Source organism: Chelmon rostratus, chromosome 11, assembly GCF_017976325.1.
Source record: "Chelmon rostratus isolate fCheRos1 chromosome 11, fCheRos1.pri, whole genome shotgun sequence".
NCBI classification, from domain to species: Eukaryota; Metazoa; Chordata; class Actinopteri; order Chaetodontiformes; family Chaetodontidae; genus Chelmon; species Chelmon rostratus.
This window is the reverse complement of record NC_055668.1, coordinates 14662020-14678780: the sequence shown is the minus strand read 5'-3', so window position 1 is coordinate 14678780 and position 16761 is coordinate 14662020. Positions and strand designations below refer to the sequence as shown.

Here is a 16761-nt window from a genome sequence, read left to right as displayed (position 1 = left end):
CGAACAAATTCCATTCATCCTCTGTTGTTAAAAAATGGCCGCGTGACGAACAACAAGAATTAGTTTTATTATCATTCTTGGAGTTTTTTTTAGCTACTGTACGTCTCCTCCTTTTATTCATGCATTACAAAGCTGTCTATATTGAACTCAACGTTGAAGGTTCGTTATCAATAAGAACTTTGCAGTTGGTCACCTTCTCTAGAAAGACATACACGAATGATGAATTAACAGCAGTGCAAAATAAATCGGTTCTTAAACAACTGCATGCCATTTTAATGTGAACTAAAAGTGACTAATGCCGCACAGGAATTGGCCAAGTAACACCAGGGAGGTGAGTCTTTGGGTTAAAATAATAGCTCTGCATTCAGTTACCATGACTGCCTTCCCTGTTTCCATGTTTTTTCTTTTTTTTTATTCCTGGATTTGGTGCATTAGGGGAATGAAATGTTGAGTGCACCTGTCAGATTAAAGGATTGAAGGTATCCCATTCTATTATTTGTTGACTCTAACTGTTAAATCTAATCTCCTTGTCTTTCTGTGAAATAAATTGAAGTGTGGGTGCTATTTTTATTGGAAGTGAAAGAGCCTCTTATCCTGATTCTGCTTTTACACTTTGTAAGAGAATAATAAATATGAAATATTTACAGTGTGCCTTCCGCAGCCTATGCATTGTGTGTGCTTCTGTGCGTGAGCGTTTGTGTGCATCCGTGTGCGTGTTTGTGCACATGCGAAAAGGAGAATGAAAGAGCTCATCTTTCATGTTGTGCAGCTTTGATTATTGCTTTCCAGCGCTGGATTAATATTCAACATTCAGCTCTCCGAGGACTGTGCAAGTCAACATCAATTTGTGCAATCTGAATACCTATACAGTAACTGTGTCATTGGCAGTCCTTTATACATCAACCAAAGAATTCCCAGAGACTTAACTGCTAATCTTCTGGTTCAGATTTTTTTTTAGCTCAAAGACCAACATGAAGCAACACCAATTAAATGTTCATTATACCGGTGATCAATATTCAGCAGCTCTCATTAAGAAACATGAAGAAAATACTAGCTGGTTGCACAAATGATGTCTCTGTGGAAGAAGTTTGAAAGATGTGAAAAAATCCTAATACAGCGTGCTTCCGCTTATTCCTCCACCCTGAAGCAGGACTGGTGATGGGGATAGAGTCATCCAACCCTCAGTGATACATGTTCCGTTTCAACACCATAACACAGAGACCGCTGTTGCTACGGCAGCAAGCTGAAATCAAAGCGGTTTCTATTGGCGATTCCCCCAGGGGAGGTTCAGTGGTTTCCTCTCTGATGTTTCTCCTGTCATTATCATCATCACCAGAGACACCACTACCACCACCACCACCCCTGCCCTTTAACGCAAACCCACCAAAACACAAACGCAACAGCCCTGACAAAAATCACGCTTCCGCGCTCACAAGTGCACGTACACACTCCCACATTAAAACAATCACCTCTGGGAATAATGATCATGAAAGAGATGCAGTGTGGAACTGCAGGGGCTGTTTGTGTTGCACAGCAGCTTTGATGTTAAATTGAGGAAAAAAGGGAAAGCAGAGCAAGTGACATCTTCATATTGGATGGCAACCCCTTAAGCAATGTGTAGAAGATGATCCCACGTTTCCCCCCAACCGTTTACATCTTTAAGATGTTCCTCTGTTCCTGTTTTTTTCACTCTTGGAAGGAATGAAGGCTTTTTTTTCCTGTTTTTTTTTTTTTTTTTTTGCACAGGCAATAACAATTTGCTGAATTCAGAGGAGTTGCTGCTCTGACTAACATTTTGGATCATAGATGTGTAAACATAGACCAGCATCCAGTTGAGTTATAATCCCACAATAATTCTGACTTGATTTTTCCATGCCCACAATTTCATTACCTCCCTGCGTACAGTTCCAGAGGACATTCTCTTTAAGTAATCACAGTCAAAGTAATCTGATACCAGCAGGGACGGCTGCCAATTTTCACCTCTTCTTCAGGGAGCTGTGATTTAAGGCTTCCTTTGAATGCAGATCAGAAATGACACCACAGCCTCTCTAGGATGGTTACCATTTAGAACGGCTTCTCCGGAGAAGACTGGCATTGTTCTCATACGGGTGCTCAAGCTGAGGCCAGCTGCTCACATTTCAAATACAATAATGATACCTACTATCACGTGCTGTAACCACCCTGGATCAATTAAAACCCAATTAACAGGAGTTATATGGAACATAATCCAACTGCACTATTGTCCAAATCCTGTTGGGATCATTAGTAATCATCTCACAGTGCTGGAGGCAAAACTACGTCCATACATTTACAGACACGGCCATATATCACTGTGCATACCCTGCAGGCTTTAATCAATCCCTGCAACCCAGTTCAGTCTGTTCAGTGGGTGAATACGCACATCAATCAATCACAGCCGCTCTGCTCTAATTGCTTAATTCTCTTGTTTGTGAAAGCTCCTGGGACACGTCTGGAAACAGTTCTGAGGTAACCCATATTAAGGGCAGTATGATGGAAGAGGTCTATGCAGCTCCTGCTGTGCAAGAGGGACTAAAACATTCGTTGCGTATAATCAACCGAGGGCCGATGCAATAAAAGTGGGAAGAGGAGTTGAGTATATGTGGTTTGTGTTTGCCACTGTAGTTTTATTCTGCCAAAAGCATTCCTGGCAAAGCTTTGTTTCCTCTTATTGAAACTCAAATATCAGTTCAGACATCCCTGAATTTTAAGGAGGACGCCAGAAAAGTAAAACACCCAGTCCCAAACTATCACATTCACATGTAATATAAAATCGAGTATTTAAACAAAAAACAAAAAGCAAAAACAAAATCTGGCTAATTGCGTAGGCTACAAGAAGATGACATTCATTCAAAATAGGGCATACTGTAAACACAATCTGCCATAGAGACTATTTTCTATTTCCACTATATAGTCCCTAAATATATGCTATTTCTTTCCCAAATATAGACTTTACAGAGATTCTTCTTGAATGTTTTTACGGAAGTAAGTACATGCATATGTGAGTATGTGTGTGTTTCTCCTGTGAGGGCTGTGTTCCAGCAGCACCACCAAGTTTGTGTGTATTATCAGGCGAGGAAAGTCTCCGATAACTATTATCACTGCTCCTAAATGGCCGTGCGTGCTTCCCCATCAGCGCATCCGATACCGCATTACCGCTCATCTCCCGATCCGCACGGCGCACTTACGTCTCTGAAGCGATTCCAGTGCTTGATCTTGCGGCTGTACTGTGAAATGGTGGACAGCCACTGCTCGTCCTCCATGAAATTCCCCGCTTTTTCCGCCTCTTTGACACTCCTCACGTCGGTCTGGAAGGTAGAGCCCGCGAGCATCACCAGCGGCACGAGAAGGCACACGATATCCGTAATTTCCACCATGGTAGCGGACAAAAACAACACGTCGCACGCACCGGCTGTCGGCTCGCCTCTTCTGGGAGGGGGAGGATGCTGAGGCTGGAGTGAAACTACCGACTGATTAGCCTATAGGATGCTCCTTCTGCTGCTGGCGGAGAGAGAGGGAGGTAGGGAGAGGTAGAGGAGGAGAGAAGCCCTATTTAATGGTAGTATTCAGGGTGAGTCCTGGCGCCGTGTGACACTGCTCCGTATGTTTATACGGATACGTCACACACTTATTTGCATTTTGACGTTAATTAAAGTTGGTGTTTACATGCTGCACCCTCGAACGCCACGTGACGCGTTCAGGTGGGACAGCGATGTGGGGCAGTCGGAATCAGGGCTGCAACGAAGCATTATTTCCGTTTACTAGCAATCTGGCGGATTATTTTCTCTAGTAATTGGTGAATGATTTGCTTTATTAATTGTCAGAAAATTGTGAAAATGCCAGTTTCTTTCGTCCAAGGTGATGCCATCGAATTTGTTTAAAAATATAGATATATATTTTTGTTAAGTATCACATATGACAAAGCAAATGAAAAGCTGGAGTTTGTTATTTTTTCTTTAAAATGTACTTAAGCGATCAATCAATGATCATGTTTTCTCTGTAATTTCAGATCTAATCTGATGTTATCGTGAATGCCACACATACTCAACTAATAATCCACATTACCTCTGTATTATAGTTATATATTGTTATATTCTTCATGCTGTGCATCATCCGTCTAAGATAACAATGTCTGACAAAGGAAGACCAACTCAAGATCCACTCACTACTTTTTCCGGAGCCTTCGACCACATCACACGGCCTTCATCAGTGGATGGATGGAGTTCGCCCTGACGGATCTGTTGACGTGGCTGATCAGGATTCATCCAGTGCAATGTGATGATTTCATGTTAATCAAAATATGCAGAATCAGCAAAAACTAATTTGAATCTTTATTGTAAAATTGTCTGCAGATATCAAACACAATTTGTATTCATTTATTTATATACTGATTATATGATTCATTGGTCATTCACAGTGACAGGTTCAGTCGGATTTCTAAAAAAATTCAAGCTTTGTAGTGTAAACTTATGCAATTATGAAAGTTTAGCTGCATTAAAATTGCCCAAATTTACTTCAGGACACGCTGCCTCACTCTAACGTGATAATGGGACAATACCACATATCTATTTTAGCAAACACAAATCAAAATTTTAGAAACTTCACCTTGTGGCTTCATGGACAAGCAGCTTCATGATATAAATTGTAGCATCATTTAAGGAGCTGGAAGCTGGTGCTTTGCTGTCCTAACGGACCCTGACTCTCTTGATAATTACAGACCAGTTGAAAATCCAGATTTCATTTGCTGTATGGCTTTTGAGACAGGCCTTTTCCACACAGCAGACATTTTAGATCTGTTACAGCAGGAGAAAGCAAAGCTGTTGCTAATAACATTAACGATGGCTCTGTTCCATTTAAGTGTCCCAGTAAGCCATGACAGCGGGCCAGCATTAATATCAGGGCCCAGGAACTGGAACACCTAAATGCAACGCAGCCATAATTAATGTTATTCATGACACATGTGCTAATCCTGCCAGCACATGCAGTGGAAAAGGCTTATTTTCATTTGCTGAATCAGCACCTCACTGACACAATCTTAACAGAAACTGAATATTTAAGATAAGATAAGATAAGATTTGTATTTGGTATAGAGGTGTTACTTTTAATTACAGCATGTCCACCCCTGTGTAAAAAGAGAATAACTTGCTCTTACTCTAACAGTGAAACATACCTGGCTAAAACTGGATAGTAGACTTGATAAAGCTGAAAGGTGAGGTCTATGCTGCTGCTCTGCCTCACAAACGTTACCTGAATCGATTAGGAGACAGCACAAAAAGGCAGGTTCTGGTTTAGTGTGCTGTTGATCTCTGGTTTGCTGTGTTCAGATGGCCCGCAGATAATGGCAGTGTTTTCTGATACATTACTGGGAAGCTTGTATCTGCCCTGCCTGCTGTATCGCTCCCCGCTGCAGTCTCAGCCAGTCCCCAGAGAGACACACTGAGTGACAGCTTGTAATTGAAATGCTGGATTAACTGATGCCATCTTTATTTCTTCCTGAAAAGAGTGTCTTCGAGGCCCTCTCAATAAAGGCAGGCACGAGACAGGGCGCCATCTAATCTCTCAGCTGAACGCAATCAAGTTTACGAGCGGAGACAAAGAGAGGGGAAGTTGTTTGATTGAACACAATGCAGACATTGGGATGTGATGAAATCAGTGTCTGAAAGCAACAAAGCATGTCCTAATCCAAATATATGTGATACATATAGCAAGTGCACTGATTTTTACAAGACAGCTATGCACTCAGGTTGGTAAAATTATTTATGTGTGCAAAACAAGAAAATCTGCATAATGCAGCTGGTTTGGACTAGACTCCTCAGTTCTTACTCCCTGCTATAAACTAATGCATGTGTAAAACAATAATGCATTTGAACACAGTGCTCTGCAGCTGCTGCAGTAAGCCTACTGCATTTTCAGTGACATTAATCAAACTAAGAGCAGCGAGTCAAATGAAGCAAACTGGCAGTGTGATTAACATGATGCATCCTTTAAGGCACATATTAGATGAAAACCTTGAGGCTGCTGCACAGGGACTCAGGCACAGGCCCGGTCGTGAACCCACACACAGATGTGGTGTGACAGTCACAGAGCCTGGATCCAGAGGGAGGAGGGCAGAATGTGGCAGGCCAACAATGTTCATCTCATTTATTGGAGGCAGTTAAGGAGAAAATGGCTGAGTAATCCTAGAGTCACAGAGCCATAGGGGGTTTCAGGTAATCTCCTTATGAAAGCTGGGGAAAATACTCCCCTGTCAGTCATATGAACGTGGTTTACCCATGTCTGATGCTTTGTGAAGAAATGGGAGGGAATCTAATTGTGATGGCCTGAATGGCTGCGAGGCAGAGAAATGTAAAGATCAGATGATGCTCATTAACAAAACATGTCGGCTACTGTCATTAACGGGCACCTTGCATGCCTATAGACATGACATAATGCCTGGTAGCCATGGGCCTTTCTCAGCCTCTTTATGGACCTGCAAAGGGGCTACTGAGATACATTATGTAGCTATTGCATTTTAATTTACTTGTACATTTTAAAGGTTTTAGTCATATTTTCACAAAAACCTCAGGTAATCTTACAGGGGCCGGGTCAATTTTGCCACCTGTGTAAGGTCATTACTTAATTGGCTTTCAAATTGTGTCCCTTTCATTTTTCTATGCATTTTCCCCCTTAGATAAAGATATTAGTAAAGTAATGTAATTTCAGTTTGAATTGACAGCATTACAGTAAAATCTTTGAGGAAATATGCTTATCGGCTCTTAGTTAGCTTTTGAGGTGTTTGTTGGACAGAGCCACACTAGAGCCACAAAATATGTAAACATAGATGATATCCAGGGTACTTGAAGATTCAAAGAGCAGTGAGAAGAGCCATGCAAGTCTTGTTTTATTCAAAACCAAATACAAAAAGCAAAACATTGGCAGCATTGCTAAATAATGCACGTGGTTCTAAAATGAGAGATAGCTTTGCTCAGGGACAAGTCACGGTAACAGTACTTATGAATAATGATCAGGATATTTTTCTCTGTCTGATGTCATGTGATCACAGTTCATCATGATGTGCATTGACTTTCTTCCTCCTGCTCCTATCACTTAGCAGTGCAGCCTCTGAGCCTAATGACATCCAATCAATATATATAATAAGGCTCATTCAAACGTACAGCAAATTCTAACTGGAAACTACAAATAATCCAGTTCCTTTGGGTGTTTTATGTCAAGTCGATAGGCAGTGAAGGGAAACAATAACACCACTTCTAAAAGGAAATACATTTGCATTCAGTTGTCATGTCCTGCCACTGATGACGGAGACTGAGAATAAAAGAAAGATTTAAATAGAAGTACAGTAAAGTACAGTGCATGCATGAAAATCATTAGAAGACAAAACAGGGTATGAGACATAAAAAGGGTTGATAGCAGTGCATCAAATCACCAGACATTAAGTATAAATATATAGTGATTTTGTGCACTGTACATGCACTAAGCGTTATTTTATAGCTTGTCTACCGTGTTGTTTTTGTATGTTTTACTGCAGTTCCTGCTAACCTTCTTTGAATCAAGTCAAACAAATGATATATGGTCTTAAATGCTAATGTCGTACTTAACAGTTTCATGTAATCAGTTGAATATAATGCACTGAAATTGAGCTTTTTTACAAAGTGAAAGAGGTGTTTGGTTTTCTTTGGAAACATTTTAAAAAGTAGACTTGTATCAAAAGGCTATTTCAGTTGTTTTAAGCTTAGCTTATATAACAAAAGTTGTGCTTTTCATGTGATTGTCTACTTACCTTAATGTACCCTGACCAAAAGAAACCCACAGACAATATTTCTAATTCGAGGTCAGCCAAAAATGAAGAGACTAACGCTTCAGGAAGCGGCAGTTATATTTTCAAAAAAGGGGTCTTTGAAATTGGTGTGTGAAGCATTAATGCTGATAAAGAACAGTGCCTCTCAGCAGAATTTGCCAAACAGTTTCTCCTGCGCCCCCCTTGAGAGTGCAGGTCTGTTTCTGCTTCCTCCAGCAATAAATCAAGACCTAAATGGAACGCTGTCCCAGCTCCAACTTCAGGCGAAGCAACCACATGAACACGAGTCCTGCACTCAGAGCTACAGGGTCCAGATAAAGACGGGGCTCTGATGACAGGACTGAGAGGCTACATGCTGGGATATTTACCACAGATATGGAATGACACTTAATTTCTACTCCTGTTGGAATGGTGCTGTCTGATTGGCTGACGCCGCCCCACTTTTCATGTCACCAACAATGATAAAAACCAGAGGCAACTGAGATTGTTACACTACAGCTCCAACAAAACATTTCAGCTGTCTCGGTGAGATAGACCCCTCTCACAACAGCATGCTGTTGCTATAGTTACAGCCTGGCAAACACAACCCAGGGACCCTTTTACCCCTTCCTGAATTAATTAGCAACATGAGCATATTCAAAAGTGTCTGGAGAAGGAGGTTGTATCTGAGCTAATTCAGGTGTAAGTACATTGTGTTTCCATCTAAGTGCCTCATAATTGCTCTGGATATTTTCACACTGACTGAAAAAAAGTTCCTTGCAATGTAAAATTGCTTTTTTCTTTGTGATTCACTCCGTTGCACCTCAGATTAAAGCAAATTGTTCCAGAAAATAAAAAAAATCCATCCTTAACAATCCATTTGGTCGTAGATTTATTATACATGAATTACATAGCCTGAGGCTGGCCAGCCTAACAGCTCTCTCAGGCCTGTTTGAATTGTAAAACACAGCGCCTGTCACGCTTTATTTCCTCTTCTCCGTTTTACCTTTTTTTCAGTGACATGGCACAAACACTGTTGTACCCCAAACAGCGTAGCGCAGAGGCTTAGGCTCAATCAAGTGCTGGATCATCCAGATGTGGATTGCAGTGACACACTGAAGAAGCAGAAGAAACACAGTCGTGACGACCACAGTGCACGTGCACGTGCACACGGCCTAATACTGATGCATGCCAAAGACTGTGTGTTCATAAGCACATTCACTCGAAACAATAGGCGCACTCAGGCATAAACATTGTACATGCAGGCATGCACACGCACAACACACAGGTTGAAGCTTCTTCATTGTCTGTCACGGCAGGCAGTACAGTGGCGCCATCATCTGCTTATGCGGCGTATTACATCATGTAGGACATGCTTGTCCTCCGTAGCTTCAGAGTAAAAACAATAAGTAATAATAAAAGCCTAAATCCATCTTAATATAGTCACTATGCCATAAACTCATATTTATATAAACCAGTTTTACAGTCTAAACACGTTTTAAGAGGCTTCATAGACAATTAGAGCGTTTCTACCAGTATTGGATATTGTTTTTCTTGAGGAATGGTCAAACACTTTTTGCTCAGTGGGACTGGAGCTGAGTTTTAGTGTGCTGCAAGCCTTGTTAATTTGGAATATTTTTATTATTGCCTGCATTTGATCAGCCCTCCACTGAACTCCATACAATCGGTCTCATTTCTAACAAAGCTGAAGCACAAAGAGATAATTCAGTTGTTATGAAGCCAATTAAAATATCCTTCGAGTGTAAAAACCGCTGCGGGCACGTGCAAACACCAACTGAAGATGCTGATCACTTCGATCCCACGCAGGAGAGGACTGTTTATGAGAGGTGGGGGAGGGTCTGTGTGCAGGCATACGTGTTTCGAGTCAGGAGGCTGAAGAGCTGTTGCAAAAGTTCGGGACGGCCGATTCTGGAAATCTCTGGAACTCAATTTTAACAGATTTTTCAAAAGATTCACGAAAGGATCTTTGATCTACTACCACCACCACTCTCACACACAAAAATGAACCAAAGCACACAATTAACACAATTATGTGTAATTGTGTGAAACAGGTAACACGCGAAGGCCAAATTTCTGAATGAATCCTATAATAACCTGTACTTTAATTACAATAGTCCATAACATCACTGTAATTCATGGTGTCTTTAGTCAGGATCCTAAACAGCTTTGTCATCACGAAAGCTGAATCCTACTTTTTGATGCAAAAAAGAAAGAAAAAAAAACTCCAAAATTCATTAGTCAGCACTCACGTTTCCGATCATTGAAAGAGAAAACACGCGGCCTACGTGCGATACGTGTCAGTTTGAGCTGCCGTTCACGTCAATGAATTTTTCCACATTTCTTTCATCATTTCTTTTTTCTTTCTCAATCTGAGGGGGCGTGTCCTCTTCATTGTTTCATGGCTTTACGGCTGCGGGCGCTCATTGGCCGGCCGGTGTGGCTCCTTGATTTTATGTCTGTCAATCAAATTAGTTTAAAACAATATAACTCATGTGTACAAGTTTGGTTGGGGGTCGATGGGCCGCAGGGTCGGGTGGGGTGAAGGGCCAAAAATGTTACCAGGCAGGGTAGAGAGCGAGGAACGTGAGCTCAAACCTCATTGGCTAAGAAATACAGCGGGGCGGGGCGTTCTGGCTTGGCTATTTAACGCTTTGTTCCATTGTTGCAGAGTGTGTTTTCCAGCTGGTCTGGCTCAGGAGGGGGCGCCCCGACTGTTAGAAGATACCACTGCACTTCTTTAAACGATCGGATCTTTTTTGTTTGTTTGTGAAAATGTCTTTTTCTTGCAATCATTCTCTTGACGGCAGCTTTCCTCCGTCCCCAGCGGAGGACAGGGGTTCAAAGCGGCTGTCCTGGGGCAATCTGCTGCAGAGGCTGACTGAGCTGAAGGGGATCAATCAGAGGGTCGCAGCAGATCATCAGTGCAGCAGGAGTGAAACTGGTGAGTCTTGCAGCCTTTTGTCTCAGGAGCCTATTCACACTGTAACTAAGAAATATTTTGTTTTGTGTACTGAACTGACAACGTAGAAAAGATTTTAGAAAGGCAGAGGCTATTGCTGGTGCCCTCCTTTGTTTTTTTAGACTGGGTCCTGCAGGCCCAAACAAGACTTTAACCTGCGTTCTTTTGTTTTAGGCTCTGTGGCAGACATGTCCCTCTCAGACTCAGACAGCAGTTTCTTCTGTTATCCCCTGGAGGAGACCTTGGCTACAGAGGTTGTGGCAACTATAATACAAAGCCTCAATGAAGCATCACACACCCTGGGCTGCTCCAAACTCATCATACCGGACTTTCTCCTGCACAATATGAGCCAAGAACTGCTCCATCTGGCTGTCAGCGAGCCTTGCGGGCTCAGGGGAGCGCTCATTGACCTGTGTGTGGACAGGGGGGACCAGGGCCCCCTATGCACTGTGGACCAGATAGCAGTGGACGCCTCCCTTGTCCCGACCTTTCAAGTGACCCTGGTGCTGAGGCTCGAGTCCAGTGGACTGTGGCCAAAAGTTCAGAAGCTCTTCAAGGGTAGCAAGTCACCACAGATGTCTGCAGGGCTCCAAAACACTCTGAGGCTGAGTACAAGCTTCAGGGCTATCAAGAGAAAACTGTATTGTTCAGGGGAGCTGCTGATTGAGGAGTGCTGCTGACCATGCACCCCTTTCCCTGGTAGTTATATGTACTGTGAAAGGAGGCTGGTGGGTTAAAGACGATATCTTATGGCTCCAACACGTCAAATGGCACTGACAGGTGGCCCTGAAACAACACATAAATGCCTTTGTAGGTGTATTTTGTGTGTAACGAGGTTTCCACGGAAACGACTTACGTCTCATGGCAGCTACTCACCTGGTTACAGGTGACTCAACAGAGAGGGCTCATGTTTGAACATGGGTCAGTGTCTTTCCTATGAATGTAAAGTCCCACCCTCAGGGGAACGGCTTATGTATTTGATAGTCAAATATAACCTGAAACGTGTGTGTGCTATATATTTGCAACAACTTAAAGAACACCAATAAATTATTTTCTATGACTTTGCGGTGAGAGTTTTCTTCTAACTCATAAGCAATCAGTGACTTGTCATGAAAGCACATAAGAGTGCGAGTGTGTCTGTAACCATGCTAGCAGTGTAGCAACAACTGTCTGTTGGTCCAGAAATATAACATAAATTTTGAAGTACCTCAACAACTACTATATGGGAGGAGATGATGAGTCCCAATGACTTTGGTGATCTTTCAGCATTTCCTCTGGTGTCACCAACAGGTTCACACTTGTTATGGGTGAAATGTTTCAAAAACTATTGGCTGGATTACCATGAAATTTGGTAAAGACATTCACGTCACACTGGGAGTGAGTTATAATAACTTGGAATTTTCATCTTATGGCATCATCAGGTCAAAATGCACCAATTTTTTTGGTCTCTGAACAAATATCTGCAAAACTAATGACACCCCCTTAGCCACAGCTGTACACTGAGTTTAGTGCTTATTAGCAAATATTACCATGCTAGCATTGTCATTGTGAGCATGTTAGCATTAGCATGCTGATGGTAGCATGTAGCAAGGACAACTTAGAGAGTCATAAACAAGGATGTAGACTTAGTCTTGTTAAGAGAAAATAAGCACCAGTCAACCATTAGACAAATTTAATTCAAAGAAACCTTCATATAATTTTAGCATGTTAATTTAATAAATATGGTTTACTTTTATTTGTGCAACGATTTTCAATAGTTATGATCCAACAGGCTACGAGCAAATCCACATAACATTATAGTAAATGATATTAACTCCAATAAACCCTGCACTGTTAAAAGTAAAATGAATATTTACATTGGTAGGAACTATAAAAATTACACACTTTCCTTGTTGGTGGCTCAGACATCTGTCTATGAGAAGGCCATGAGGTTTCTCAAAATGTTAAAAAGGAAAACAAAAAGACTGGGACAGAGAAAGCTTATCTTAGCAGCTTTGTTTACCGTTCAAATAGACAACTATGCTCTTACTTTCCGCCATGACGACAAGCGGACTCTCACCGTCCTGAAGACACTAGAGTAAGAAAATGTCAGCAGTCGACTCAAAGCTTCTCACAGTTCTACAGGAAGTCAATCTACACCGAGTTGCAGAGAGGTTCCCTGATGAGGTCTGCTGCCCACTGCACGTAAGGCATTTTTGATTCTCTTGGTTTGCTGCAGAAATATGCTCCAATTTGAGTGGGCTCCGACCGATTTCTTCTCATTTGATTCAAGTACCGACGAACCTAGGAAAGACAGAAGAATCACTGATGGTTATGCAGCCGTCACTCTACACAGGATGAACTTTTATTGGATTCCTATCCTTGCAGAGACAGCCAAAAAACAACATGCAGAAGTCTACAAAAATCATTTATTCTCACTGTCACTTATGCAATGCGAAGCATCTGTGGAGCAGCTAGAAAATAAAAGATCATACTGACAATTTTACATGTTTTAGCCACATTAGTGTTCACCATATATCAAATCATTCAGTGTTCTTTAAAATATATTTCCTACGTTCCAGGCTGCTTTAAGTCTTTATTTACTTTAGAATTAAAACCGCTTGCAGAGGCAAGACCCTTGTCAGCCCTGTCAGTTGCCTTTATTGATGCCTTCTAATTGATCAAAGTTCTGTCACAACATGGTAATGCAGTTGCGAGCGGGACCTGCTTTAAAAACTCTTCTTGATGGTGTAGTAAATTGCTTGTGGGAAACCCTGACATCTGAGCCAACACAGCTGACTCTTTAATATCAGATGCCAGTCCCTGCTTGCAACTTAACATGCGTCAACAAGTTACAGGTGACAAAATGCTTGCTGTAATGGATCAGATATTGGAGGCGAGAGTTTTAATTCTAATGAATGAGGACAGCAGTCTGGTAGGTGGGGAACCAATCCAAAAACGTGGTATGCTTTGGAGGACTGTTAACTTTACTGAAGAGTGGGTGTGTGCGTGATCGTTAGATAGAGGGATAAAACATACAAAACACTGGAGTCTTTGCAGCTCATTTACTGGATACAGTTGCAATTATTCTGCAATGTCACTCTGTTTGTGGCAACTTACCCGTATGTGTGCAAGTGGTTTCTAGCCATCCAACATGACCTGAATCTCAGATAGCCTGGAACAGCTGGGAGTCCCCATTCTTTGTGCCCTTTGGTACAACTCAGAATCCCCAAAGTAACGAGCACGATATAGTAAGCCTTCCTCTGAAAGCACAAGAGCACAATACGTCAGTATGCTGGGTCTCAATCAACTACTCTATTAATATAAAATCAAAGAAAACCATTTGATGCAGTAGTGCAAACTACAGCTGGAATATGTAGTTAATATATAATGAATATGTGTTCACAGATGTGAATATTTGATAGCAAACTGAAAATCGTTTTGGGTTTTGAACTGTTGGTTGGACAAAAAAGCAATTTAAATGTGTCAACTTGGGCTTTGTAAAATTCTTATGTGCAATTTTCACTATTTTCTGACACTTTTTTAAACTGATAGATTGAGAAAATAAGAGATTACTCAAAAGTTTAAATGACTGTTTGGTGCAGCCCTACTTTAAACTTACTCTGCTGCTTCTCCTTCCAACAGTTGTTTCTGAGGTTGGAGATATAGTCTTCCTCTACACTCCTCTCCACATTCTTCAGGTTATTCCCAGAATATTCTTCATTGAAACGGTCTCCCACATAGAAAGGCACCTTCAGGTTTGATGTATGCCTTTTGTGAATATGTCCCGCTGACCTGACGTATAGAGAAGATATAATTACTGAGAGTAAGACACACAACTTAAGAAAGTGCTCTGAGCGGCCACTTACGGGCGGTAGCTAAGGCTGTAGGGAGGCTGGGTGACCATCATCTGGCTGAGAGCGGAAACAATGATGAGGATTAAGATGGGCATCAGCTGGACAAACAGAGCCAGACCTCCCTGGAAAGAGAGGAACAATATTTGATTGCAGATTATACAGCACATCAGCTGGTATAAAATTCAAGAGTAATTAAAGTATCACAGACAAGACTTACATCTCTCTGTTGTTCTCGTCTTTCTTGCCTATTGTGATGTGCAAAGTGCATTCTCCCATTTCTGTAAACGTGTACGTTACCTAAAAGGAATTGAAGAAAATAAAGATTAAACAAAGATAATGTGGCATTAAGTCACGCTGCAACTCTTTGCCATGTGAAATCAAGGCCTCAGTTACAGCATGGATTATCACATGTTCAACCAGAGAGAACTGTGCTTGCGGGCAGAGTTACATTCTCAACCATCCATGTCATTTAGTTAGACATGATTTTGGCCTGTTCACTCCAAATACTACACACCTACAAGGCTGAACAGCCAATCAGACAGTTCATCTGAGCCTGAACCTCACATCTCACCTATTAAATGGTTTACTGAGCATGTTACTCCAAACATGAAAACCAAAATATATCAATGTACAACAACAACCTGCCTGGCCATTTATTGACCCAACCTCTACGTACTTGATGGGAAGCCTCCACCAAAGAACATGTTGAAGAGGTCCTCAGGTGAGATGTCTGCTTCAAAATCACGATGGTGTCTGTGTCTGCTTGGGTGTGATCTCTCCTCTCCATACTGATCATACTGCCTTCGTTTCTCAGCGTTACTCAGCACAGCGTAGGCATTACCAATAGCTGAAAAACACAAAAAACCCACACAAATTTGATCTTGGTAAGCCTACATTTACATGTCCTCCACAGAGCAGTACTGGAAATTACTTTTAAATTACCTTTAAATGCCTCTGTGGCTCCAGGTGCGTGATTTTTATCTGGGTGAAATTTCAGAGCCAGTTTTCTGTAAGCCTTTTTAAGATCCTCCTCAGAGGCAGTCTTTTCAACTCCGAGAATTTGGTAATAATCTTTACAGCTCTTAATCCTGAAAACAAAGCATACAAAAACAATTAAAACATACAACATTATATTCAATTCTTGCAGTTTCATAGTATTTTTGTCAATGCAGTTTGTTTGATTTTAAAAGGGGGGTCATCACACACTGGCAGTACAGATATTTTCTCAGAGACCACAACCCCCACCCCACAATAGGTTGAATATGCTATGAAATATAACAAAAATACCGTCACACTATTGACTAATAAGAGGGTACTGAGCAAAACATGTGTCCCTTCATTTGTACACCGCTACTGTGTCGTTTGTAGTACTGCGTAGTAACGTTATTTCTAAAACAAAAGATCAGATCCACATGTTGACTGACTTTCTGACAGCTTCCAGTTGCTCTGCAGTGTATGGTTTGGCTGAGTCTGTGGCCCCCTGTGCGGACACATCAGCCTCCTCTCCGTGGCCTCGGTGCCTCATAGTGGGTCCGTCTCCGTTCACAGGACCGCCATTCTCATCTGGAGGCTTTCCATTCCGCGCTAACGACTCCAGTAAATCTGAAGAGAAAGAAAGTGGTGCCTTAATGTTCAAGGAACCCACCTGTGTCTGCTTCCGAATTAGTTAGATAAGCCACTAGCATAGTAAGCTAATAGTTAGCACTGTAGCTGCTAGCAAGGACGTCAATGATGTAAATGCGAACTGTGAATAAGCAATCACCAATTTAAGACATTAAGTCACCAAATACATTACGGATATTGCGGGTGGATGGGCTTAAAAACTACAAATACCAGGTCCTGGTAGGAGCAGCTGGTGTAACGTTAAGACAGTTATGCTAACGTTAGCTGATTCGGCTTCACAGCGACGGCCCACCATCTGAGATAAAATTCCTGTTGAAACAGACGTTTACTCGACGTACTTTTGGCCTGATCTGTGGGAAACAGGCGCTGTGCTTTCTCCAGAAACTTCCTGGCTTTGTCCTGCTGATTGTTGCTGATGGCAGTTTGGGCTATTTTTATGCACCGCTCCGCTTCGTCCTTGTTTGAGTCCATCGCGACACAGCGGAAATGTTTACTTGCCCCGCGACGCACGGAGATGTCGTTGGAGGCTA

The 16761-nt window shown here is 41.9% G+C and overlaps 3 protein-coding genes across 3 annotated transcripts in view; 1 reads left to right on the top strand and 2 right to left on the bottom strand.

The window, feature by feature from the left end:
- spock2 (SPARC (osteonectin), cwcv and kazal like domains proteoglycan 2) overlaps positions 1-3395 on the bottom strand; it is a 28373-nt gene extending 24978 nt beyond the window's left edge. Inside the window, exon 1 of the mRNA XM_041947912.1 lies at positions 3207-3395. Within this exon, the coding sequence (XP_041803846.1) occupies positions 3207-3395 (189 nt within the window). The remainder of the gene's footprint in view (positions 1-3206) is intronic.
- A 7190-nt stretch (positions 3396-10585) lies between these two features.
- On the top strand, positions 10586-11452 carry LOC121614322 (DNA damage-inducible transcript 4 protein-like). Its single transcript, XM_041948139.1, has 2 exons — positions 10586-10754; positions 10947-11452. The coding sequence occupies exons 1-2, from the start codon at positions 10586-10588 to the stop codon at positions 11450-11452; spliced, it is 675 nt and encodes a 224-aa protein (XP_041804073.1).
- A 964-nt stretch (positions 11453-12416) lies between these two features.
- Positions 12417-16703, bottom strand: dnajb12a (DnaJ heat shock protein family (Hsp40) member B12a). The gene is made up of 9 exons (XM_041947049.1): positions 16570-16703; positions 16033-16210; positions 15551-15696; positions 15285-15455; positions 14826-14905; positions 14621-14730; positions 14374-14546; positions 13872-14014; positions 12417-13055 (listed from the first exon to the last, which is right to left on the bottom strand). Exons 1-8 carry the CDS (start codon positions 16700-16702, stop codon positions 13893-13895), a joined length of 1113 nt encoding a protein of 370 aa, XP_041802983.1. The 5' UTR covers position 16703; the 3' UTR covers positions 12417-13055; positions 13872-13892.
- Between the last annotated feature and the right edge of the window lie 58 nt (positions 16704-16761).

Excerpts from the sequence above, each read along its gene's own strand:
- LOC121614322 (XM_041948139.1), top strand. The coding sequence starts at position 10,586 with ATGTCTTTTTCTTGCAATCATTCTCTTGACGGCAGCTTTCCTCCGTCC. Across the intron at positions 10,755-10,946 it reads GTGCAGCAGGAGTGAAACTG|GCTCTGTGGCAGACATGTCC; the intron begins GTGAGTCTTGCA and ends CTTTTGTTTTAG.
- dnajb12a (XM_041947049.1), bottom strand. The coding sequence starts at position 16,702 with ATGGACTCAAACAAGGACGAAGCGGAGCGGTGCATAAAAATAGCCCAA. Across the intron at positions 16,211-16,569 it reads TCCCACAGATCAGGCCAAAA|ATTTACTGGAGTCGTTAGCG; the intron begins GTACGTCGAGTA and ends CTTTCTCTTCAG. Across the intron at positions 14,015-14,373 it reads TTGGAAGGAGAAGCAGCAGA|AGGAAGGCTTACTATATCGT; the intron begins GTAAGTTTAAAG and ends TTGTGCTTTCAG.